The sequence below is a fragment of the Amphiura filiformis genome, chromosome 7, assembly GCF_039555335.1.
Source record: "Amphiura filiformis chromosome 7, Afil_fr2py, whole genome shotgun sequence".
Lineage (NCBI taxonomy): Eukaryota > Metazoa > Echinodermata > Ophiuroidea > Amphilepidida > Amphiuridae > Amphiura > Amphiura filiformis.
Window position 1 is genome coordinate 4,450,856 of NC_092634.1, and position 27,480 is coordinate 4,478,335.

Genomic DNA, 27,480 nt, shown 5'->3' on the forward strand with positions numbered 1-27,480 from the left:
ATTGTAATTCGCACTTCTGTTATTGGTCATCCTGTTTTAGCTGGTTCAATCCGTGGATAGGCAAAAATGTAAAAATTGTTTATTTTTACAAACTTTGTGTTATTTTGCAAAGCTAGTGAAGAGATAAAAGTGACAGTTATGAATGAGGTTTATAACTTTTAATCAGTAATATATCAGGCATTGTGAAAAATCTAAACATTTTGCTTTGGACCTCAGAATATCCCTCGGTTCAAAAGGCAAAATGTTTATTTTTCAAAAAGTCCACCAAATCACCCTCCTAATAATTACAGTTTGACATGCTCAGTGAATAGAAGTCCTTGCAGTACAATTTTTACAGAATTATTCAAACCAGGAACCAATTTGTAACCACTTTTTAAACACATTTCCTTGACTTGAATGTGCAAACACAATTCATTTGGATTTGAATTAAGTTACAATTATAGAAGTTGAGTGCACTAAAAAGTTTCTTGATAGCTTCAGGTAAAATCATTGAAAAATTGTGTCAAATTACTACAGAAAAGAGTTGGAAAAGGCAACAAACTAAAAATTCAATGATGTCTAATAAAGTCCTTTTTGTGTGTGTGGGGGTGGGGGTGGGAGTCTGCACAAAAAGTAACTCAGCTGTATATATATGGCTATAGATTCAGAACTAATAATTGTTTTCACAATATTTCAATATAAAAAGAATGATGATTTATTTACGCACATTTTGATACCCCATTTGTCCAATTTTGTTCAATATTGACAATACAGCAGTGTTTTGAAAGAAAAATACCCAAATTTAAAAGTTGCAGTTATTTGTATTGATTTGAAGTAAGCGCGAAGATAATGGCGGGCTTTACGTGTATTACAGTGCTGGCATTATAACCATTGATCGCTGTAAACTGCAACTTTTAAATTCGGGTGTTTTTCTGTAAAAGCACTACTGTGTTGTTAATATTGAACGACATTTGACTTAATGGGGTATCAAAATGCGTAAATAAATCCTCCTCCACTCTATGTTGAAATATTGTGAAAACAATTATTTGTTCTGAATCTATAGGCGTATTTATAACAGCTGAGTTACTTTTTGTGCAGACTTTATTTAAAATATTGATCAATGCTGATCTATCGGGTTGGAATTTTCAACATTTCCCACTTATATTTTAGGGAGGGAAGGAGCAAAAGCACTTTCATTTTTAGGATGCCATCAAACTTTCAGTTTGTCCCCAAGCTATCTGACTGTCATCATATTTTGCTACACATCTGTTGTAGCCCACCTTCAATTATAGTCAATTGATCAATTGAGTTACTTCTCAATTCAAATAGTCCATAAAATCCCAACTTATGATGAGTTATTTTTTCTGTAGCTGCATGCGTTCAATCTGTGTACTGAGCATATCCCTCTCAAACATCAAGTCTGAATAACGCTTCTGAAGTTCCTTCTCTCTTTCTGTTTGCCTCTTTACATCTTCTTTTAATGACTGTAAATAAATAAAACAGAAATGTATTAAGGTAACACATCTTATATTGGGATAAATTTTTGATAAATTATAGTAAGCAACAAAAAAAAAACACCATCCTGTTTTACGAGCAGGCAGACAGACTTTATTCCTGGAGGCTAAAATTACCCCAATTTTTTTGCAGACAAATTTTGAAAATGTTCAGTTTTTTTCAACGGTGCAAAAGGGGAAGCACCTAGGTTTCATTATCATTGAGGCATAAGACTTTTTTTTTGTCAAAGAGCAGGTAGGGCAACTACTTGATTATAATTCTACATGTTCATATACTACATACTCGGTCATTTTTCAAAAACTTGTATTTTTGTTAATAAAATGGGGGTTATAGCACCTCAATGGGCACTCTCTCCATAGAACTATAAGAACAGTAAAAGACCATAAAAATGCCTGATTCTTTTTTCCTCAAACCTTGCATGGTGTAGATTTAACATTTGGAATGTAATGCAAGTGGTGTAGTTGCTGTTGTTCTAAATTCATTTATAAAAGGACCACCCAAGAAGGTAAGCTGCCCCCTGTGAGAAGTCTTTCCCATAGCCAGGCTTAGATTTGTATGCTTGTTTTTATATCATTTAGCCCATTTACATGTATGTCAAATTGTTTCCCTTTCCCCCTCACCCTCCCCAAAAAAGTCCTTGGGTCCATTTCACTCAACTTTTAACCCTTCGTAACTCAAGTAACTGTTTGTAAAGCTACAAATACCCAATACTACATGTAGACAAGGGTACTATCAGTAAGTTCAGTGAAGATATGATTTTGAGACTTACGAAGCCTTGTAAAGTATAGCAAAATGGACCCCAGGCTATGCCACTTGACTCACCTCAACTCTCTTAGGTACAGCTACATCCTCATTCTTCTTTAACTCCTGGAATGTCCACAATTCAATACCACCCCACTGCCCCCCTCCCGACTATACCACTAGACTCACCTCTACTCTTTTAGGTACAGCTACGTCCTCATTCTCCTTTAACTCCTCGACTGTCCACAATTCAATACCACCCCCTGCCCCCGACTATACCACTAGACTCACCTCTACTCTTTTTGGCACAGCTACATCCTCATTCTTCTTCAACTCCTGGAATGTCCACAATTCAATACCACCCCCACTGCCCCCCTCCCGACTATGCCACTAGACTCACCTCAACTCTCTTAGGTACAGCTACGTCCTCATTCTTCTTTAACTCCTGGAATGTCCACAATTCAATACCACCCCACTGCCCCCCCCTCCCGACTATACCACTAGACTCACCTCTACTCTTTTAGGTACAGCTACGTCCTCATTCTTCTTTAACTCCTGGAATGTCCACAATTCAATACCACCCCCACTGCCCCCCTCCCGACTATACCACTAGACTCACCTCTACTCTTTTAGGTACAGCTACGTCCTCATTCTTCTTCAACTCTTGGAATGTCCACAATTCAATACCACCCCACTGCCCCCCTGACTATGCCACTTGACTCACCTCTACTCTTTTAGGTACCGCTACGTCCTCATTCTTCTTTAACTCCTGGAATGTCCACAATTCAATACCACCCCACTGCCCCCCTGACTATGCCACTAGACTCACCTCTACTCTTTTAGGTACAGCTACGTCCTCATTCTTCTTCAACTCTTGGAATGTCCACAATTCAATACCACCCTGTTCCTGCTGTTCACTGATGTCTTCTAGTTGTTTGATGAGACCCAAGGCTCGAGACTGATAACCACCCAAGATAACTTTCAGTTTCTTCTCCAATTTAGCTGCTCTCTTAGCTTCTCTTGTCATGTAGGTTCGATTTGTCTGCAATCAATACAGAAGATGAGGTCAAGTTGGATCACACTCAGTGATTAAAATAAGGTGGGTCCTACTCCCCATTCCAGATAAATACAGCACTAATTTTTGGGATTAAAAAAATATGATCAAGTTCTGCAAAATAAAACATAGCTAAATCCTAATCCTTTAGTTAGTCCTAACTGGCAACAAAAGTAAAATTTAATATTTGGCCAATTTCTTGAAAAAAGAGCCCAAAACATGCATTTTTGTCATGTTTTCTGACAATCGAGTCACAAAAATCAAAGACTTGGAACAAGTCTAAGCATTCAAAATCTTGAGCAGATGCCGCAATTTTGCTCTAATTTCCACTTTTTTGTGTTACTATAATTAAATAATGGGTTATAAAAATGAAACATGTCTTTTCCAATAACGAGAATGCATAAACCGAAATTAGTCTTAGTACAAGTCTTTGAGCTTGATTGTCACAGCATACGAAAAACACCCTCAAAACGCATGTTTTTGGCCCTTATTTCCAAAAATTGGCGAAATATTAAAATTTTACTTTTATTGCCAGTTAGGACTAACTAAAGGATTAGGATTTAGCTATGTTTCATTTGGCAAAACAGGATAATATTTTTTTTATCCCAAAAAATTAGTGCTGTATTTTTCTGGAATAGGGAGTAAGCAGGCTAAATGCCTATGAAGATCTCTGTGGGCCCGATGATATGCTACGACAGACTGAATGCTAACTTCAATTTCAATTTCAGCCATTTTTAGTCAAAAATCCTTGGGTTAACCTCAAATGAGCCGCTGAATGCTCATTTCATTTTCTTGCTTCAACTGTTTGGAACTCGCTCGCAAACAACCTTCGTAACATCCCCACACTTTCTCAATTTAAATGCCAGCATAATACCCATCTCTTTCATCCAGCTTTTCCAGATTCACAGAATTAGTTGCTTTTTTGTTTGTCTTTTTCATGTTTTTTCAGGCGCTCTGAGTTCTTTGGAAGATTTGGCACCTTAAAAGAACCATTTATTATCATTATATTTTTAATTACTCAATGACAAAGCTGCATTCTATTAGCCTTTTCAAAGCATGGTGTACACAATAAGGGCAGTCTTCAATATGGGTAAAACCTGGCAAACCCCTTTATCCATTTCGTGCAGCGCCATTGTGTCCGCCATATCTTGAAAAGGCTAATTGTCAAGGTATGTCAGAGGATTATAAACAAAAAACATTGCAACTATACCCCAATTCCATGCTCCCCTCTAATATACCCCGACTACCGTGGAAACTCGATATCTAGCATATGTGCTTACTATCAAATGCTTTTGAAAACATGAAACTGTACCAAAGTCTGGCACTTAAAATATTAATAATTTATACTGTAACTTGTATTAATTTTTGCATTATTAATTGCTATTATAAATAATCTTGCTATTTACTGATACTACAATTGTTTCGTAATACATATATTTATGTTTATAATGTATTTGATGATATTGTTTGATGAATAAAATATGAATGAATGAATGAACTTTACCAACTGAGCTAATGGGGTTGAGACACACATTTGCAGGTTTACGTGTTTGTATAAAGCTATGTGTATCGATGATTTGCTCAAAACCCTTTACACTTTTGTGGATGGGGCTCTTCGTGTTTGCATATTTTGTGCTAACTATTGAGATTTTACTGCATAATCTATTTGGCTTCTAGGAAGAATTGATGTAAGTACTTTGCGTATGTAAATACCAGTTCTTTGAGTCAATGACCGCAATTTAATACTGCATCCAGTACCCTAATGGGCTAAGCAGTGACCTCAGTGCCTAGAGGAAGCCAAATGGACTATAGGCAATTGCAGTGGAGGACCAAAAATTGTGAGGTAGAACAGAAAATGCTGTGTTTGTCCTTACAAAAACATGCATACAAGAACACTATATGCACTAGCCCTTAGGTGACAGAAAAACCCTGTTCTATGGGGCCTAACAGACCCTCAGATTGTTGATTTTATTTTGGTGATTTTACTTTTCAGCAGTATGAAATAAAAAAAAAAAATAGCATTTTTTTGGCCAAAGTGGATTGACTTTGACTGAAATTTTGTGAAAAAATTCAGAAAATTGTCAAAATGTATCAAAAAATAGAAGCTTATGGTGAATATTTACAGTTATTTAACTTCTTCCTGAAATAAAATCCTGACCAACCGACTCTACTTGGCATGTCCGGCCGGCCTTCCGTCCGTAGAACAGAATGTTTCCCCTTTCCATCGCCTTACCTCTAGTTTCTTCTCCGCTGATTCAATCCTATCTTTCTTGCTGGCAAGGTTAGCCCTGGTATACCTGTTCTGTCCAGGTAGGTACAGTACTTGACTCTGACACCCCTCCCACACTTGACTACACAGTATACACACTAGCCCTTACCTCTAGTTTCTTCTCCGCTGATTCAATCCTATCTTTCTTGCTGGCAAGGTTAGCCCTGGTATACCTGTTCTGTCCTGGTAGGTATAGTACTTGACTCTGACACTCCTCCCACACTTGAGTGAAGGCATCCAGGGGAAGGTTGCCATGACCCATGCCTTGTTTTACTACATCATACTCAGCTTGTAATAATTCCTTGGCCTGAAACAAAATAAAGAGAAGAAACATCTAAGTTTGACTTATTTCACATATTTTACATTTTATCCAAGTTTGCATGAATGTGACTTTAAAATTAAAATTGCAAATGTTTGAATTTTTAATAAATAAACTGCTGTATGTTTTTCTTTAAATCAACTTTGGTAGTTGACCCATTTTCTACTGACCAACTTGCCACATGCCTCTTTGAATAAGTTCATCAGGATTGATATAATTCAATTAACTATCAGATTATATTGTGCAAGTCCAGAATTTTACTGACGTTTTTAGACATTTCATCTTCCAAGCGGAAGATTCTTAGATTTCATCAGTAATGCGCCAAAAAATCTGCTGCACCACCTCTAGTCCTTCTCTCATCCCCAGGATGTGTAGTTGTTTTCAGTAGCTGATCGTATACATGACTCAAAGAATAAGTTCCTTCATCGCATTGTGCATCCCCTTTCTGATCCACATTTCTTCTCTGACCCACTGCGTTAGTTTGCATGAGTCTTTATCAATGACTTTGGCTCCTTCTTAATTTATGACATGATTTTGTTGTGAAACATGGTCTGTAATTGCTGACTTGGTTTATTTTCTCAACTGGGTCCTTCCTTACGGCTTGATAAATTTTCTTGTTGCTAGCTTTTCCGATTCCTTCAAATGCTCTTTTACTCTTACGCTGAACAGTCTGCCAGTTCCCCCAAAGTATGACTTGTTGCAATTCTTACATCTCATAAGCTCAGTCACACGTTTTCATGTCATCAATCGCGATGAAGGAACTTATTCTTTGAGTCATGTAAATGATCAGCTACTGAAAACAGCTACACACCCTGGGAATGAGAGAGGGACCAGGTGCAGCATCTGTATTAGCCCATTACTGATGAAATTACAGAAGATGAAACATGTAAAAATGTGAGTAAAATTCTGGACTAGCACAACTTAATCTGATAGTTAAATGCCACATGCCTATTTTGATTAAACTGGTTAGACCAAGAGACTGAACTTGTCCAAATTTGCTTTTCACCTACGGAAGTGAAAACATGAACTTGAAGGAATTGAACAGTGACAGTTATGAATTGGGTTAATAACTCTGTATCAGTTATATGTCACACATTGTGAAAAATCTTAACATTTTGCTATGGACTTCAGAATCTCCATCTAGGCTTTTCTCCAACGGATATTACTTAGCTTCAAAGGAAAAATGTTTAGATTTTTTACAATACCCTGCTGATGCAGAATTATAAACAACAAAACAAGTGAAATGGGGGAGCTGAAAAGAAGGCCCATTGATTTTTACACCCATTTGCAAAGACCTTTCGCAGTGCCCGATTTGGCGCAGTTAATGGCGTAAACATGAAGCTGGGTTCTGATTGGCTAATTGAATCAGGCATCATTACATCAGCACTTCATTTATAGATTAAAAGGGCATTTCGTGATCCACAGCCTCATCCCCCCACCATTCTCAAAAAAAGTTGAGATTTTTATATCACTGGAAACCTCTGGCTACATAATGTTTATGTACAAAATATTTCTTGCACATTAATTCGTTTAGCAAAGATATCGTGAAATTTGAATTTCGTTCTGGTGCACCAGGACGAAATTACAACGCATTGTCTATGGAGCAGTGTAATACACATAATCATGCATAACTCGCGAACGCAAAATCGGAATCAACTGAAATTTTGGGAATAGGTTTTTTTCGTGGATATCTAATGAAAAATGACATAAATAGAGGATGCTAGGATCACGAAATACTCCTTTAATCTGCATCGCTGTGACCTAGTTCTTTTTACGCAATCAGTTGGCCACTGAGAAAGGTCTTTGCAAAATAGTGTAGTCAAAAACAAAGTAACCTAGTTATACTTCCACATGTACCAATAACACAATAACAAATTGATTATGTTACAGTTTCACATCGTCACTGGGCAGGAAAAACCTCATATGTGTACAATGTACACTGTACATCCATATCAAAAGGATGCACTTGTCAGCTGCTACATGTGTCTCATTTCACATAATAACTGGGAATGAATATCAGACTCATTTCAAGTGGAGGTCACTTCAAATCATCCCCAAGTCACATGGCTTAATACAGAGAACATTACATAATCATGTCACTCACTTGGGGATGATTTGAAGTGACCTCCATTTGATATGAGTCTGGTATTTATTCCTAGCTATTATGTGAAATAAGGCACATGTAGCAGCCGACAAGTGCATCGTTTTGATATGGATGTACACAATTATGTACATTTGTTCCTTGAACACGGATAAAGCCTTGTAGGTGTATACTTTATATTGAAGAGGTTGCTTCATCCATGTTCAAGGGCCAAAAGTACATGCAGGAAACACCTCATATTTACTTTTGGCCCTAGAACATGGATAAAGCCTTGTATGTGTAGACTTTATATTGAATAGTTTGCTTAATCCATGTTCAAGGGCCAAATGAGATGTAAAATAGTCTTACTTCTTCAATATCTTCACTACCAATCTGGTCATAAGGATGACGCTCTAAGTACCCTGCATGGACAGCTGGATTAGTCTTGGCTGAGGCGGGTTTCTCTCCTTTCCTGGTAGTTTCTACTACTGGGTTCTTGAGACTGTCAAAGTGTAACATGGTTATCATTTCTTCTTTGATTAATTCTTCAGCCTGAAATCAAACAAAATTCAAAATTATAGAAAATATAGAGTGACACTTGGATGTTAGATAAAACATATACTTAGGTATGATCAGCCGATGCATATTGTAGACATCTATTGAATGAACGCAGCTTTCAATAGCGTGATGATTTTTTGCGTAAACTGCGTGATACACTCTAACTTCGCCACAACCTGTCAAGGACCTACGACGCAGCAATCAGGAAACTACCCCGGCGACTCTCCTGTGACGTCATACCATCAAGTGTGTCACAGGTCAATAGTCAACAACCTGATCAGTCAGATGAGACGCGATACTGTCGCTATCAAAAATAGTAAGTCCAGATGAACAGATTTAATATTCATTTTATTATTATTCAGTGTTCTTACCTTTTGTAATTCTGACATTGGTGCATCGTATTCCTTGGGTCTTAATATGGATGCATTGACCTCTGTCGGTCTCGGTAATTCTCTCTGTATGGCTTGTGATCGCATCTTCAACTCCCGTAATCCTAAAAAATTCAAATGACACTTATTTTAGTGATGAACAAGCATCTGCAATTACACCTCCTATGGAAGATATGACCTTAATTTCCCACAAAGGGGATCTAGACTTCAAATGGAATCACTCACTCATGCAACCCATGTAAAATTCACACTACTTGTGTGGAAGAATAAGGGCATGTCTTTCATCGGGGGTGTATGGATTTCAATTGGAATACCCATTTTGGAGGAGACAACACTGAATGGGTGGTTCCGTTTGAAATTCACACCCCCTGTGACTCTCCTCCCATATTGCCACGCTCTTACTGTTAGCCGATGTTTCAAGTGGAGTTGAGGAAGCTATATATATGTCGATTTCAAATGGCTGTCTGGTAGGACATGTCCAAACAGGGGATGTCTTACATCAGAGGCTTGGTGCTTGTGTAATAAGCTAATAAGGTGAGTGTAATCAACCAATAAACTGTCTAGAATAATGAAAGTCAAGTTAATTCAATTGATAAGATGTTTGACTGTTGCAACAGGTTGCTGATTAGGGTTAGAACCCTGGCGGTGGTTTAGTACCCTCTCGTGGAAAAATTGAGTTAGCTTGAAATTCTCTTGGACAAGGAACTTATTGCCAATTGTCTCATTGTAACCTGTACGAAAGCCCTTCTAAGCTGCAAAGGCCTTGAGTTGTTGTTTCATGGTTTTGGAACGATACTGGACCGTAGTGGTCAGCGACAACCTGTAATGTGTGCTGAGGCTTGTTCATCAACGTCTAGGTGTTGTCACTGTTGTGCATGTACGTACCGCACTATAAATTTTTTTTATAGTCGTAGAAGTAGGAATATTTAACCCATGGACACTACTGGTCATCTAACAACATTTCTGATTGGTTGATAACTTGAAATGCTTATTTCAACTGCCAATTATGACTAGGATGGTCAAACTTGCATTTGCAGATGATTTTATTAAAACCCTCCTTGATTGGTTCAAAATTGGACACAATATTCATTTTGGCCAATCGGCAGGTAGTTCTCATAGGGTTAAGAGTTGACTTACTTTGAGCTTCTTGCATGGCTAATCTCCTAGCCTCAATATCAGCAGCATCTTCTATGTAGCCAGGGTCCACCCCTGTGTCCTCCTTCATGTCATCATCATGCTCAGGGACAACAATCTCAAAATCATTCCTTGGAGCAGGCAAACCTGACAACCCGTGTCTCAGATGGGCTTTCATCTCTTTCTGTAGTTGTAGAGAAATACACAAAAGAAGTGGAAAATGTTAATGCTCTGCATGCCAGGCACAGGCTTCGACATAAAAAGTCCCAAGTTTTGAGATATTTTTTCAAAGTATCAAGAGGTATCTCAAGAACCACTGAACAAATACCAGGCTTGTTTGTACTCATTTTAATGCATTCTTTATGCTGATTCCAAATATGGGCATGGAAATTTACAATTCTGAAATTTTCAATTCCAGTTGAAATCTATACACCCCTATAGAAGACATGACTTTAATCAGGGGGTGAATATTTCAAATGGAGTCCCCTTTTTAAGGCAATCCCATTTGATATATACACTCCATGTTTGGAAGAATAAGGTCATGTCTTCCATAGGGAAGGTGTGGATTGTAACTGGATGAAATAGCTCAATTAGAATTCTGACATCAGAACTAACCATATTTACTCAAATACAAAAGGGTTTGCACAATCGCTACCAGCATTTCGTCATGGCTAGCGATGTAGCGACAAAGTTGTCTTCACATCAACTGGTTTTGATTTGATCCTAGGATAGGGCATGGTAGCGACTTATCGATCAGATATGGGCAATCACTTTTCTGATAAGCAACAGAAGTTACATCAGAATGATCACTTCTTTATATACAATGGGATATTCCATTTGAAAATTCACACTACCCCAGTGGAAGATTTTGGAAATATCTGCCACAGGGGGAGTATGAATTTCAGATGGAATGAGCACATTATGCAGCTCCATTTGAACTTCATACACCCTCTGAGAAAGGTGCAATCTGATTCTTCCCTTTGGGAGAGTGAGTTTCAAATGGAGCTGCTAATGTGCAAATTCCATCTGAAATTCATACTCCCCTGTGGCAGATATTTCCAAAATCTTTCACAGGGGTAGTGTGGATTTTAAATGGAATAGCCCAATTACTCAACATACCTGTTGTTGTCTTGCATAATGTAGATCATCTACATCAGCCAAAGCCTCTTCAGGATTGATGTTGAGTCTGTCTCTTACTGGTGTCTTTCCAGGGGTTTGTGCAGGGGTTTGTCCTGGGATTGCTACTGCACCTGACCTAGGTGTCAAACCAAACCTAGGGGTCATGCCAGCTGCAAAACGGAACAATGAAAGAAATATCAACTGACTTCTCTTCCAATATTATAGACCTTTTCAGTAAATCCCACAAGCCGTTCCGGGTAGACCTGAAATGTTGTAATTTAATGTCACGCCGACGTGCACATCGTTTAGCAAAAATTGTTACTGCAAATTTTTAAGCCATGCGCAGTAACAATGTGCACATCAGCGTGACGACATAACAGGTATAGTGGCAAAGTCTTATGTAATTTACCGAAAAGGTCAATTATGCGTTCATCACAGTGTATTATATCATCTAACCAGCTTTCATACATTATTATACCATATACCGTAAAAAAACTTGATAGTTAGCATAATGTGCTTACTATCGAGCGCTTTTAAAACATGCAAACATGAAGAGCCCCATCTACAAAAGTGTAAAGGGTTTTGAGCAAATCATCGATACACATAGTTATATACAAACAAGTAAACATGCCAATGTGTGTCTCAACCCCATTAGCTCAGTTGGTAAAGTGCCGGACCTTGATACAATTTCATGTTTTCAAAAGCGCTCGATAGTAAGCACATATGCTATCAAGTTTTTACGGGAGCTGATCAGAAAAGCTGTTCTAAAGAAAAAGAAAGAATATATTGTATAATTGCGTACTATGCGCTGCACGTTTGCATCTTGCAAGATTGATTCATATTTCTTGATGGTGGGTACATTGATTTTGGTCAAATTTGTTGACATTTTTAGTATTTTGTTTGTAACAGCAGAAATTTCAGAAATTATTTGTTGTGTATAAAATAGGTTAATATAATGCCAATCTCTTGTTGCTATGGACAAGGCATTGGTTTGTGACATATAGTTTTGTTTTTCAACTTCCAACAGGATAACTGTTGTCTTACCTTCACTGCCTCCACCCTGTGGTGTTCTAAATGGTGTTGTGAATGCTGTGTTTGGGGTTTGGGTTGCTTGTCTCTTAGGGGTGATCCCATCAAAATCACTCTCCTGAACTGGCGTGTTGAGACCGCCTTTTAGTGGCGTCTCCACATTAGTTAACGCCAAGATGTTCCGTGCTTCCTACAACAAAGAACATTATACAGAACAGTCAGTGGTGAGCACACTCAAACGCTGCTGTGTGTCAAAATCACTCTCACAAGGTTACGCGTACACGTTACGCGTAAAATTCGTCATGCCTGGTACCCGCAAACAAATAGCACTCTCTTATGTTGGAGGTAGCAGCTAAGCATTACTAATTTATTCTTTATTTTATCGCTGATATCAACAGAGAAATCACCAATCTTCTTGTAAGGTTGAGTGGCAATGACAAACGGACATTCCGAATGAAAGAATCATGTGAATTAGACGATCTTGTTTTCGTTATTGAAAGGGATTCAATCATGTTTCACTGTTGTTCATCACTGATTAACAATCATGCGTCCGTGTCGTCTGCGTGGTTTACTTCGCTCGGGCAGCTAGCTGCTCTAATGGAATAACTGATTATTGTTACCAACCTGTAGGATTGTGTCTTGTTGTGCTGGTGTCCTAGGAGTTCTCAGGTTTTGTGGTCCTGGTGTCATATTATAGTCTGATAGCAGGGCCTGCGATGCACCATTTGTTGCACCACCTTCCTCCGCTATCTGTCTTGCTGCTTCACTGGCTTGTCCTAGTTTAACAACCTACAATACAAACAATATATAAAAATGATTTTGATTGGTTACAAAGAGAGCTATATCATGTATTGAGCCAATCACAGATATGGTAAGACTAGTCAGTAGGACTGAAGGGGATTTAGCATGAAATTGCTGCGAGATCTTTATTTTGATTGGTTTCTCAAATTATAATATATCGCACAATTAACCAATCAGAAAGGATGTACAATCAATCAGAAATGCTGTAAGAAAGGCATTAGTTCTCAGGAATATCATGAGCACAAGGAAGATATCTTACCCTTCCCATAATCCTTTGCAAAATGATACATTACCTAATTTCATCAAATGACACTCCCATTACTTTGTACAGGTTCCCTTTGTTTTCATGTTGAGAATAGACTGGCTAAACATGGGCCGATAGTCATGAAATAAACATAATTTGCAAGATCTGGATGGTCTCTGTTCATTGAAGTACTTTTTGTCACTATCGATTCAATCAGTACAGAAAATTGAAATGGAAGAAATGCATCGCAAAAACGGAAAGATATCTTCTCTGTATCATGAGCATTTAATGCTCCCGACAACTGACAAATAAAAAAAAACCCAATTTTATTCTTGAACTGAGAATATCCGGGGATGAAAACAAAGCTAAATTTAAATAGCTTTGCAAAAAGTCAAATTTTCTTTTAGAGTTTTGCAAACTTGCACAATTTTTTTTACAACATTGATTGTGTTTTTACAATTCACCAGGCTGTCACCCACAAAAGAACGATATTCAAAGTGAAATTGGATTTTAAAAAAAAGTAACGACTGAAATGGTAATACACCCTTGCCAATTAATAGCCAATATGCTAATCACACTGTGAGTGGCTGCTCAAAACTGATGCTAGGCATTATTCTTTGCTTACAAACCTCTAAACATGCATTCAGTCAGTCAGTGGGCGTGGTTAAGCTTGTAAGCGTTTAATTTCATTGGTTGCTGGATGCTGTCCATACGAGTGATAGACAATAGGGGCTGTACTGCCGTGGGAACACGCTTGTTGAGACATGCATCATAGGTGACAACAGTTGTAAGCACGACGAATGAAGTTGGAAGCATATTTTGTTCAGTTTAGAATAAGGGGAGTTTTCATGATGGTAACTTAGTTTTTGCTTAATAAAATAATATTTAATTGACAAAGAATGAGAATAAACAATAGAAATTTTTGTCATCTTTTATTATATTGGACACTCATATAATATTGGACCAGCCTACCCTCTATAACACAATAGAGGATAATAAAAGAAACAATTTCTATCCTTAATTCTCTAATTCTATGACATACCTCTTCCAATTCAGCATCTGATATTTGTGGTGACGGCAATACAAGTTTACTTCTCTTCTTGATCGGCTCGGCCATTCTGGAAAGAAAACAGTATAATATGTGGGTTCATACTTATGAAACATAAAGCATAGAGTTGAAATCCATACACCCCCAACATAAGACATGACCTTAATCTTCCATGAGAACTACCTGCCTATTGGTCAAAAAAGAAGTTTTCATTATCAATTGGACCAATCAGCAACATTGATAAAATAATTTCACCACCCCAAAAAATGTGGGTGAATTATTTACAAAGTTCCATTCTGGTGATAAAAATGAAGATATCACATAATTGACCAATCAGATGCAATGTTAGATCGGCAGGTAGTGCTCATCTTCCAAGCAGGTAGTGTGAATTTCAAAAGGTTACCTGAGTGGGTGACTCCATTTGAAATCTACACTGAGATTAAGGTTTTGTCTTTATAGGGCATATGGATTCAAATTTTCCCTATGACTTAGTAACCAAAGTTCTAATTTCTTTTTTACATCAAAATATATCATTATTGAAGGCATAGGAAATTTGGCTCAGATTTCCCTTTATTATTTTTGTCAACAAATCTTGACAACTGAATCACTTTTAATACAGCACTACACTTATATTTGGACATTATAAGCTAATTCATACATACACGCGCATGATTGGTCGAGAGCTGGGCATAAACAGCGTTTGGATGTGAGATGGCCGGGTAGGGAAAATGATGAAAAATTGTGTTTTTTTAATTATGTTACTTGTAATTTTTTGTTATTATTTTGATGAAATAACAATTACAAAATGTTCTGGTATGTATGAATGGGGTTCCAGGGATGTAAGTAAGCCTGAAGAAAAACCTGAAAAAAACACGTAAATTTGGGCTAAAAAGCCCCAAACAGGCTGAAAATAAAAGAAATTGCGTAATCTGGACTACAAAAACCCTGAATTCTGTAAAATCCTGAAAACTTACATCCCTCGGCCCAAGCGGCCCTCGGCATAAACAACCGTTTAGTCATGAAAATATATGAATGAAGCCCTAATTGATATTGCCCTGTAAACTTACTTATTTGTGGCTGCTATAGCTGCCATCAGATCATTATCTTTTTTCCTCTTCAGCTTCTGCTTGTCTTTATGGCGATCTCTCTAACAGATTAAAGAAGAAAACACAATAACAGTGAATATGCAAAATATCTGCATTCCAGCTGAACAGTAAACAGCAAAGAACTTTATTTTACTGGCTGCATAGTGTGTAGGGAAGACACTACATTCTTAGTCAGTGGGAGTGGTCTATTAGTAGACACATAATCTGATTGGACAATCGCATGATTTTTGGTGTCGTAGTGGATACCGGCTGCGCCGGCATCCACTACTCAAAATATTGGACCTGCCTGTCGTCTATCACACGGTAGAGGATAGGCAAAATAAAAATTCCTATCGTTTATTCTCTAATTCATTGATACTATACATGTAGTATTTACCAAATTCTCTATAACTGTCACAAAATCTGTAATTCTGCCAAATCAAGACAATTATGAGATTTGATATGCTGATGTTTTATGAACAAACACCGCCCTGTAGAGGAAAGCATTATAGCAAGGATCTTGAGACCAATGTGTAATAAAGCTTAATTTCATGCTTCCTGATCCTAACCCCAAAATGGGAATATTACCTTCCTTGCGCATCCAAGGTTGCCATGGCATGAGCGGCCATCTTAGATGTGCAGTAAAGAAGATTTTATGAGGAATAAGGAATAATTATTTGAAATGTGTACAAAGTAACTGTAGCATATGTTTTCCTTCACTGCATATCTAAGATGGCTGCCATGGTCTGAGCAAGGAGTCGTCTTTTATGTTGGCGCACTTCTGCACCATGAGCACAAGACCCAGATTAGATACCATATCCTTCACAGAAGCCTTTATAATATGACGCATCACCACACTACATCAAATCACACTCCTATTAGCCTTTTCGAGATATGGAGGACACAATAGGAAGGCACAACACAAAGTGGGTGAAGTCTTTTGAATTTGCCAGCTAATTACTTTGTTTTCATGTTGAGAATAGACTGGCTAAACATGAGTTGATATATAGTCAAGAACTGGATGTGCACTGTTCATCACAGTACTTTTCATCACTTTCGACCCATGTTTTAATAGCAAATCAGTACAGGAAAATTAAATGGAAGAAATGCATTGTGGGAAGTGTAAAATAAGACCAACCTACCTCTTCCTGTTCATCCCTGCGTATTCCATCCATGTCCTGATAGCAAATCAGTACAGGGAATTGAAATGGAAGAAATGCATTGTGGGAAGCGTAAGATAAGACCAACCTACCTCTTCCTGTTCAGCCCTGCGTATCCCATCCATGTCCTGATAGCAAATCAGTACAGGGAATTGAAATGGAAGAAATGCATTGTGGGAAGTGTAAGATAAGACCAACCTACCTCTTCATCCCTGCGTATTCCATCCATGTCCTGATAGCAAATCAGTACAGGGAATTGAAATGGAAGAAATGCATTGTGGGAAGTGTAAGATAGACCAACCTACCTCTTCCTTAGACTGCTGCCCTCAGTCGTCAACCGTCTGGATTGACGACTGAGAAAACAACGTGGAAAAAAAGTGACGGATTTTGCAACAGGATTCCTGTGGCATAGAGCATGCGCAGTTGTGTCCAAATTGACCTTTTGACCGAGTTTGTTGTTTTTAGAAGTTCATAGCGCGATCTTGTCACAGCGGTAGCGGTACAGCGACGCTGGTACACGGGCGCCAAGACGTCAGTCGCTTCTGGCGCACAACCAAAGTCGCATTGAATAGTTTTCAGAAGTCCGTCATGATATTGCCTGTAAGATAATCAGTCGTCACTACGAAGCATACACAGTATAGACGGCTGATTGGTGTAGACGGCTGATTGGAATTAGTCTACCTCTTCCTGTTCATCCCTGCGTATCCCATCCATGTCCTGATAGCAAATCAGTACAGGGAATTGAAATGGAAGAAATGCATTGTGGGAAGCGTAAGATAAGACCAACCTACCTCTTCCTGTTCATCCCTCGTATCCCATCCATGTCCTGATAGCAAATCAGTACAGGGAATTGAAATGGAAGAAATGCATTGTGGGAAGTGTAAGATAAGACCAACCTACCTCTTCCTGTTCATCCCTACGTATCCCATCCATGTCCTGATAGCAAATCAGTACAGGGAATTGAAATGGAAGAAATGCATTGTGGGAAGCGTAAGATAAGACCAACCTACCTCCTCCTGTTCATCCCTACGTATCCCATCCATGTCCTGTTGCCTAAGCCGTTTAAAATTAGGATCCAAAGCATTCACGTTCTCATTGGTAGTATCGTAGAAACCAGGAGCGGGCTTCTTCTCAAATGGAATTTCTGCATTGTAGTCTACACCTCGCTTCTTTCTACGCTTCTGTCGTACTTCAATGCCCGCTGCACGAAGTTCTCTACGTTTCTGAAGCGCAGCAAGACGGCGTGCTTCCTCCAGTTGTTTTTCTCTAGCTTTCCGCTTGGCTTTCTTGCCTTGGGTGTTAGCAAGACGGGCTCTGGCTTCTGATAACATCTCAAGTTCTGTAAATCAAATAAACATACAAGCTTACTAAAAAGTTACTGAGTATGTATTTTAATTAATTAACAAGTACGAGTCACCTATTAGCCACTTGCGGTTCGCCATTATGCACTATGTGCGGGAGAGCCTCGAACTGGCAGCATACATGAATGGGAATTGAACCAGTCATATAACATTCTGTGTAAGGTTACGTAATTCTTCCTTTCATGGATGCTGCCAGTTCGAGGCTCTCCCGCATATAGTGCATAATGTGAACTGCAAGTGGCTAATTTAGGTAACCCCATCTGAAATTCACACTCCCTAATTTGAAGATTAAGGGGGTACTAATTTGTGTCTATTTTTGCATTTTTCTCAAAAACTAATAAAACAGTAGTAACAAAAGTTACGTATATTATAGGGGCAAGGAATCCAATTACTACAATGGAATTTCAGTGACCCATGACAAGCAGTTCGTTATTTATGATAAGAAATAAGGTACCGCTAGGATGTACCTCATTTCCTATCATATATACTGGACCGTGTGTTTTGAGTCACTGAAATTTCAGTATAGTAATTGGATTCCTTGCCCCAATAATATACATAACTTTTGTTAGCAGTGTGTTATTATTTTTGGAGAAAAATGCAAAAATAGTCACAAATTTACCACAGGGGTGTAGTACCCCCTTAAGGTAATTTCTTCCATAGGGGGTGTATAGATTTCAACTGGAAAAGCCCAATTCAAATTTGTAAATTGAAATCTCATCTCAAGTTCTATCATCATCATCTTATCATCATCAACTTACCTATGCTGTATAGATAGTGACAAATTTTCTGTGGGGTTTCATTTTTGTGTTTTATGCAGTTGAACAGGCAGCTGCAAATTTTTGGCCTCACAAATATGTTTATTACACATACTTATTACTACTTAATGTGAATATATTTGGAAACATGAATTAAACACCTACTAAACTGTCCAGAACTGATGAAATTGCTAAAAATTAAACCAGCGAAAATATCCCACTATATATATGTAAATCCTGGGCGTCTTTACTGGAAGTCTGTTTGACCGAAAGTAACATGTCATTGCGTATCTTGGAAAAACCCGTAGCATACATCGCACAAGAATGTGTGTATACTGTATGTTCTACTGATTGTGCGTGTGGGATGATAAAGGATGCGATGTTATAGCACCCCGCATATTGTATTGTAGGAAGGAATTTTGGTGTTATGCTGATTTCATACTTTCCTGTCCCTTACGACTCTGAAAAGATGATTTTGCTTCACTTCGCAGTCGCACCAGAAACGCTAGCGGTGACCAGCGGCAAGCTGATATATATCGATCACCCCACCGATTAGCCCAGCATCCCTGGAAGTTGAATTCAAGTCAACTTGGAGCGGTGCCGCTCTGACGTATGAGAAAAAAATATGATTTTGTAGCGGCGAGGTGCTGATCGGCAAACAGTGGCTTTCAGAGTTATGCCGCTGCCACCCAGCAGTGCGCCGCTCCCGCTTGCAGACAAGTGCATGCGGCATGATGAATCGTCACACCGCTCAGCAGCAGGAAGTATGAAACCAGCATTAAACTGACTTAAACTGGTCCATCCTTTCATCTCTTACATTTATACCTGGGTGGAAAGTCATGAGAATGTACAATGCATATTTTTGTAGTACCCCATTTCTGTTTTGTATCTCCATTTATTTTTCAATAATTGGCAAATTTAAGGGCTTGGGCACCCACCTCTGCACAGTATTTTTTGTGTGACCTGAGAGCACATCAAACACACCAATTGCATTCTGAGTACAAGGAATGTCATTCTGATATCAAATAATGTTTGATTTTTAAAATTTGCTATATAATACACAATCTTTACTGCAAATTATTAAAAATTGAAATTTTACATTTAAACTTTATTCCTTTCAGATACATAATCTGGGAGGAAAAGCCAACCATCATATGAAACTTTTGACCTTTTGTATTATTTAAAAAATATGCATGAAGTTTCCCAAAAGACCTACAAATAGTTAAATGTAAATTTCTAATAATTTGCCATAAAATTTGTATTATATCGCAAATTATTTGATATCAAAGGACATTCCTTGAATTCAGAATGCAATTTGGTGTGTCCGATGTGCTCTCAGAAAAAAAAAAAAAAAAACTGTGCAAAGGTGAAGTGACCACTAGGATCCACAACATGCTCATCTATCAGGGCACATTACTTTAACCCCAATACATTTGCACATTCATTGAATGACCTTTGAAAATTTGGGTACAAAAACTCATACTCTGCAACTTGAGGTCAAATTTTGCACTATGATTGTTAAATGAGGTTATTGAACTATGCCAATGGGATGAGGCTATTGTGGTCCATTATAGTCATACCATCTTCATCCATATCAATGGGATCAGGCCTGGCTGGTTTTGTCTCAGGATTGGGATCAATCTCCCCTGGTTTCAATTTTCTGGGGTCATCAGTAGTCTCTCCATCAGTCTCCTTCTTCTGAGCCTGGTCCCTGTAAAGGTGACAAGTCATCATTTGTACATTCTTATTCAGTTCATGTGTCTTGTTAAGAATCTACACAATTTGATTGTTTTTCAGTAGGGCTCAACCGATATGGCATTTGTCTACCGATCCAATATCCGATATCGATGTTGTAATGTCGTCCGATATCCGATATGATCCAATATCAATGAATTTTTTTTTTAGAAAGTTTTTGGCGACTTTGGAGAACCACTGGACCAAATCTTAAGTGCTAGGACCATTCACAGTTAATTTGAAAAAAAAAATAACGCTAATGATTACTTGAAAAATAGGGCTCAACCGATTATCAGATCGGATATTGTAACGATAATCGGTTGAGCCCTATTTTTCAGGTGATCATTATCCAATGATAGTGGATACTGATATAAGACAGCCAAGCAACGTCGGAATGCTTGTTGATCCTCAAGAATTTGTGTACTACACATAACTAAGAACACGGTTCAGCAGCTTAGATGTTCGTGATAGTTTTGTACATTTAAAACAACAGGGATGTCCTCACAAAGGTAACAGTTTTACTTAAATAAAGATTATAATTAACTGAATAAGATGGGATTTTGTATTTTGCCTACTGATACCGTAAAACCCCGTCTACAAGCATATAGAGTGCTTCGGATGAAAGCTACATTAATCCAGGCGCCATTATGGAGTTTGCGCAAATAAATTACGGATCCAAGCAAATACAAACAAGTATTATTTTAAGACCAATCTATTGTATTGGCATATTTACGCTTGTTTCGAATTAATTTAACTTTCATAAAAAACACTATATATGCTTGTAGATGGGGTTTTACGGTATCATGTTATATTGCATGGGATGGCCAATGTTTTTATCGTAGTGGACACAGCGGCATTAACATCCACTTATCCACTACTCAAAATATTGACCAGCCAATTCATTTTGACACGATAGGCATATTGGACAGGTAAAAGAAAAAAACTTTCTTTTATTCTCTAATTTGCCCACAAAGGAAAAATTAATATTAAAGTGTTATGCACAAGCCTCAAAATAACCAGATCTGGACCAGGAGCCACACATTTGGAAAAAGTAGCTCCTGGTCCTGAGATTATCTAGTGAACCAGGAGCCATTTTTAAAGAGCTAAGAGTCATTTAAATTGTACACATTAAATACAAAACCTGCTTTAACTACCAGGCTCTATTAAAAAAAAAGGTAGAGCCTGGTTCACATGATATTGGTGTGGACCAGGAGCCAAAATGTTATGACCATTGGGTAAATGGCTCCTGGGTGTTTGGTTATTTTGGAGCTTGATGCAGAAATATCCTGTACAAATAGTTTGCCAACCTGCAATTCATCAAGAAGTATGTTATATATAAGCATAGTATCTGAATTGGGATGAGACCGGGACGGCCGCGCACACTGTACTTACAGTATGTCCAGCACCTCCTGGGAGATACTGAAGGGATGCTGCAGCCAATCAAAATTGTTTCGCTTGCCCAAGATCGCAATAGTTGGAGGCGACTGATGATGATGTGAATTGGGATGCCTTGCATGCTCACAGCCTTTTGTCCACATGGACAAGACGCTCAGTATTATAATTATAAGTTATTTTAACATGAAAAAATTAACATTTCCAGTTAATAAATCAGAAACAATAAGTAAAATTCTTCAAACTATACTCACAGCAATATCTCATATCGCTCCAGACATTGAGCTGCAGTTCTGCCCACAATAGGTGCTATTGTACGCCACTGTGTGGGCATCAACTTGGCCAGATGTAGCAGCTTTTCATCCTCCTCTCGACTCCATTCGGTCTTCTTGATGCTTGGATCCAACCACTCAAACCTGACATATTGAGACACAAAGACAAAGGACAACAGTAAAAAAGTGAAATGTTTCAAACATTTATCTACACGTCTCATTTGAAGTGGTTCATCCTCCTCCTGACTCCATTCGGTCTTCTTGATGCTTGGATCCAACCACTCAAACCTGACATATTGAGACACAAAGACAAAGGACAAATTAATGTAGTAAAAAGTGAAATGTTTCAAACATTTTACCTACATGTCTCATTTGAAGTGGTTCATCCTCCTGTGCATTTTGACAACTTTTTTATGAAAATCAGTTTAAAAATAAGAGAGTGCGGGCAAAAACAATCACCAAGTAGCAGGGTATTTCACCTCTTTTTTCCACATTTACAATCACTCTAAGCAAGTATTAAAATGACCTAAAAGTATTTATTTACCAGTACTTAGTTTCTAAGATGTCTGGGAGTTCATTTAGACATCTTTTCTATAATGAAATGAATTGGGCAGGTGTTTTTTTACCATCCTGTACAAAAGTTTGACCTTACCATCTGGCTTTGCACTGTTTAGCAGATTTTCTGTGCAGCAGTGAGGCAATTCTTGACCACTGGTTTTTGCCATACTTCATAACAGCTGCCTTCAAAATCTCATCCTGAGAAACAAAATTGAAAAACAAACTTAATTATTAATATATGGCTAACTCCATGAAGTTGGGGCACAAAGTGTGACATAAGGGTCAAAATTTCAAAATGACTTAATTCTAAATGTAATGTGTGTTTTAGTTACTTCAACTATCATACTTCAACAAAAAAGTGATCTTTTACATTGGAAAGTACAGAATTTCTGTGGAAGTGCTTTGTTGTTCAGTAGTCGAGGCAAATATCACGATGCTACATGGACACCATTTTATACTAGCTCTCTATTTTAAACATACTGTCCATAACATGTCTTAATAAAATACTTTTTATGATGTCCTACCATGGCAAATTAGCATAATATTACCAATTACACTATCTTAAATCAGAAACAAAAGTTATGAGGCATCAAAAATGAAGGATGACAGGTAAATCTATTCAAAATTATGTTTGATTTCTTTTTGTATCTAAAATTCACAAGGAATATATTTGCAGCTACCTAGGATGGTTCAGAAAGTATTAGATTCACAGCTGGTAGTTTATTTTAAAACTAGAAGTAAAAAAAAAAACTTGCCTTTGTTGCAAAAATTCAACATAATTCTACCGATGCTACTTGGACACCGTGTCCTGTAGAATCGGTAGGATTGTGAGTTTTGCACAAGAAGTAATCATACTTTGTGGTAAAGTTATTTAAAAATTATATTTGGGCCTACGGACATTAAAAGTTGTAGAAAAAATAAAACAAGGATACCTAAAAAATTGGTGAATACATAAAACTGACAAAACTGTGTACCGATGCTACATGGACACCGTGTCTGATAGTGCATAAAAATTTGTATTGAACACATAAATATTTTACAATGTTTGCCTGCCCTCAAAAGTTAATGTTTAGTTGTTTGTCATCTAGTTTCAAAATATAAGAAGAAATTACATAAATTTTAACTGTTTGCTTCCCAATGCTATACTTTGATCACGATGCTACATCCCGATGCTACATGGACACCGCACCATTTTTTCAAAATATTTACTCTTTGGTAAAATGGCAGCTCCTCAAATCAAGTTCCCTTGAAAACCCCTACCCAGTCACATCTTAAAATAAGTCCATTCATGTCAGTATGTGTACTGACCTTGCTGTAAGCAAGTATAATGGTTTGAAATCTCCCGATGCTACACGTGGACACCACGGTGACATTTTCTCATGAAATTTTAAAATGACTGAGAGCTTAGGCACAAATGCTGGTCAAATTTCCTATAAACACGTTTACATCAATAAAAACACAAAACAAATTGATTTGAATGATACATGTATGTGCTGTGGGTGAGCTGTTATACCGATGCTACACTTATTTTTCTGGACACGCGTGTAGCATCGGGAAGCTCATTTTTGACATCCCATAAATTTTAATTGACTGGTTTCTGTTTTGTTTAAATGTACTTTTTAGTTACTACTAACATTAATTCATGTAATTTTATGTAAAACTGTGACTGTTTGATGTTACAATTGAAATTATTTGTATTCCGCATACTTGCTTTTTTTATGTTATTTTTTTTGCCCTAAAAAGTGCTGGACACCAACCACTTAATGGTCCGTAAAAATAAAAAAATAATAGGTACAATTTTCAAGTAACTTTTTACATGAAAGTTAAACATCATATCTATTTAGAAAATATCAACTGAGGAGAAAAGGTTCATATAAGAAATATTAAACTGCATTTATACTATAAAATTCTCCCAATTTGTAATGTGTCCCAACTTCATGGAATAAGCCATATATATATTATATATTTTATTGGTTTTCATTCATGAGTAAATATTGGTCATTGTGCAGTCCGAATAATCAGTCCCAGAACAAAATATTCATTTGAAATCTTGATGGGAAACTCGACAAAAGAAGCACATGGTCCCACCTTGGTCTGGGGTGGACATTTCATAAATGAATTTAGAAGAGCAGCAATGACACCACTTGCATTACATTCCAGATGTTAAATCTACATCATATGCAAAATTTGAGGAAAAATGAACGAGTCCGTTTTATTTTAGGGCCATTTGTCTATAACTGGTCTTTACATGTAGCCCTATGGAGAGAGTGTCTGTTGAGGGCGCTATAACCCCCATTTTATGAACAAAAATGTGATTTAAAAAAACTTTCTAAAATTTTCAGAGTATGTAGTATGAACAATGTAGAAATATAATCAAGTAGTTGCCTACCTGCTCTTCTCCGAAAAAATAAAAAGTCCTATACCTCGTGATAATGAAACCTAGGTGTCCCACTTCACAGCTTTTTAATTTCCTATTCATGCTGATTCTTAGATACTTGAGTGTTTGAATAACCGGTATGTACAGTTTTGACAGGATAATGTTGTCTACATGTACCTCTGTTTGATTTGATTTGATTTGTTCAGGGTTTTTATTTTGACAACCCTGTAATGGATAACCCAAGAAAGCCTCTTTTGAAGCTTATTTCCATTGGGGTCCATTTGAACATCGAGACAGGTTGGGAACAGTCAGGGGTTAACACCCTACTTGAATTCTTACTTTTGCATCAAGGTTAAACAGTTGCCCAACACTTTGAAGTCAAGGTTTAATGTATTGGAAGGAAGGCAGGGCTTCAATAAATGAGGGAAATTATGGGGTAAAAAACAAGGTTAAAACAACAGCAAAGAGATTCATTTGGTAGGATTGTTGAGATCATAAACTGGTTAATTATGTTAGCCAAATCCAATAAATATTACTCACGGAACTGAGCTTTCGCCATCTTGGCTGATGGCTTGATCACAGATTAAAACAACTTCTTGAAAACAAGTGAAAACTGCTATTCCTGCTAGGAAGTTTTTGTCTCAATTGGAAAAGCAAGGAACATACATTCATAAAATCAGCGCTACTTCCATCACATAAAAAGATGACTAAGTGAGTCGAATTTGGCAAAGAACTTTTGAAATGAGGGATTTTTAAAAAGAAAAACACATCGTATTTTTCGTTAAATTCGCCATCTAGAATAAATGCAAAATTGCGTCATGCAGTAAAATAGTGTCAATGAAACGCGCTTGAAAATGCTTGATTCGCGAGCGTAAATCACTGTCAAAATGAGCGTACATCAAGCGCTCGTGCTACGCAATAGTTTTAGAGTTTGCATCACCGGTTTTGTATTCATTTCTTTTACATCAAAAAATTGTGATAAAAACATAGATTTTTGAACAAAATAAGCTTGTTCAACAAAATAAAAGGTATGTTTGTGTATAGCTAAGAACATGTTTAACCTTGATGCGAAAGTTTAATTTGATAAATTCGTAGTTTTAACCTTATATAGCTCGGGTGGTCTAAAAGAAAAGATTGCCGTAAAATGTAGGTATGCCAGGCAAACCTTAGTTAACACATTTGCAAGTCAGCGAAATTCGCCTAGACCGGGGCCCAAACACAATACATATTTACATAGAAATTTCAAACTTTTTCCAAGAACAGGTTGGTCAAGGAAACCTATGCCTGGTCGAGCACCCTCACAGACCCGAACGTAGTGAGGGTGCTTGGTATATCCGCCATGTTTCAAATCCATGGATGGCCAGCATAATGTCCCGCAAATTTAAGCTTTATGAGAAGCCTATTTTGGTTGCAAAATGAGAACACAGAGTGGCTTATCTTTAACCCACATTTTCAATCTCTCATGCCAGAGGTTAAAATAAAACGATCCGTAACTAATTATCAAAAGATCGTAAATTTAATTTCTTGAAACGTGCCGGCGAAACAATTTGTTTACAAGTAAACTAACAATCCTCGTTCCGACACCGATACCGTTCATTCGGCTTCATTCGGTTTCATTCGGCAAACCACGTGATCACTCAGGTGATAGGTGAACTAGGATTGGATGATAGATTGCGTTAAATTTTATCCAGGTTACCGGGCCATGCATAATGGCGATACTCGCGTCTTGGAAATATTTTTCAACCACTTTGCAAAATGATCGGAAATACACCATCAAGGGTCGTGCGCCATGAATTGGGGGCCAAATGCGTTACATACTAAAAAATTGAACAATTTACATGTTTTTGTACTTAAACTGATGTAATTCATAAACTGTTCAACAAAACCCTATAAAATTATATATCACTATAAAGCTTAAAGTACCAGGAATACACACATACAAACAATTGGTCAATATACAGGGTGCCACAAATGTCATATAGGGTGGAAAAGTTAAATTTTAGTTCAAAAAGTATACTATTTTGTTCCTCTCTTATTTATTATATTAAACACCTGTTCTGCTAAAACCTTTTTAGATGTGCTAATAACATTGTAGGCTTTCAAAAAAAGCAAACTTGTAATGATGAGTTATGTTGCCTTACTGAGATACAGGGTGTTCAAAAGTTGTACATATATTTTATGATTTTTATTACATTTTCAATCAAAACTTTTTTCCTCCATGCCCCACACAAAAACCGGTGGCATATTTGAATTCCTCATCAAATTTTCATCCAAAAATTTTTAACTTTTACAGCATTGGGGTAACTCCATCAAAAATATGACCTTCAGAACATTTCGGACCATAAATGAATACTTAACACAGTGACGTATAGGAAAATCCTAGAACCCATGACACATAATGCAGCACACTTGCAAAAAATCAACTTAGCTTGGAGTAAAACTGGTCACATTTCAAACTAGACATAAATACCAAAACAATGGTACATAATCTATCTCAATACCTTGTT

General features: G+C 37.4%; 1 protein-coding gene across 1 annotated transcript in view; it reads right to left on the reverse strand.

The window, feature by feature from the left end:
- Positions 1-1,081: 1,081 nt before the first annotated feature.
- Positions 1,082-27,480, reverse strand: part of LOC140156654 (cell division cycle 5-like protein) — a 28,044-nt gene continuing 1,645 nt past the window's right edge. Inside the window, exons 2-16 of the mRNA XM_072179592.1 lie at positions 22,691-22,794; positions 22,021-22,182; positions 20,221-20,351; positions 17,535-17,863; positions 15,347-15,426; positions 14,274-14,349; positions 12,811-12,975; positions 12,202-12,376; positions 11,158-11,327; positions 10,042-10,222; positions 8,887-9,008; positions 8,327-8,509; positions 5,668-5,865; positions 3,065-3,277; positions 1,082-1,463 (exon numbers count right to left, since the gene is read on the reverse strand). Of these exons, the coding sequence (XP_072035693.1) occupies positions 1,335-1,463; positions 3,065-3,277; positions 5,668-5,865; positions 8,327-8,509; positions 8,887-9,008; positions 10,042-10,222; positions 11,158-11,327; positions 12,202-12,376; positions 12,811-12,975; positions 14,274-14,349; positions 15,347-15,426; positions 17,535-17,863; positions 20,221-20,351; positions 22,021-22,182; positions 22,691-22,794 (2,418 nt within the window). The 3' untranslated portion in view covers positions 1,082-1,334. The remainder of the gene's footprint in view (positions 1,464-3,064; positions 3,278-5,667; positions 5,866-8,326; positions 8,510-8,886; positions 9,009-10,041; positions 10,223-11,157; positions 11,328-12,201; positions 12,377-12,810; positions 12,976-14,273; positions 14,350-15,346; positions 15,427-17,534; positions 17,864-20,220; positions 20,352-22,020; positions 22,183-22,690; positions 22,795-27,480) is intronic.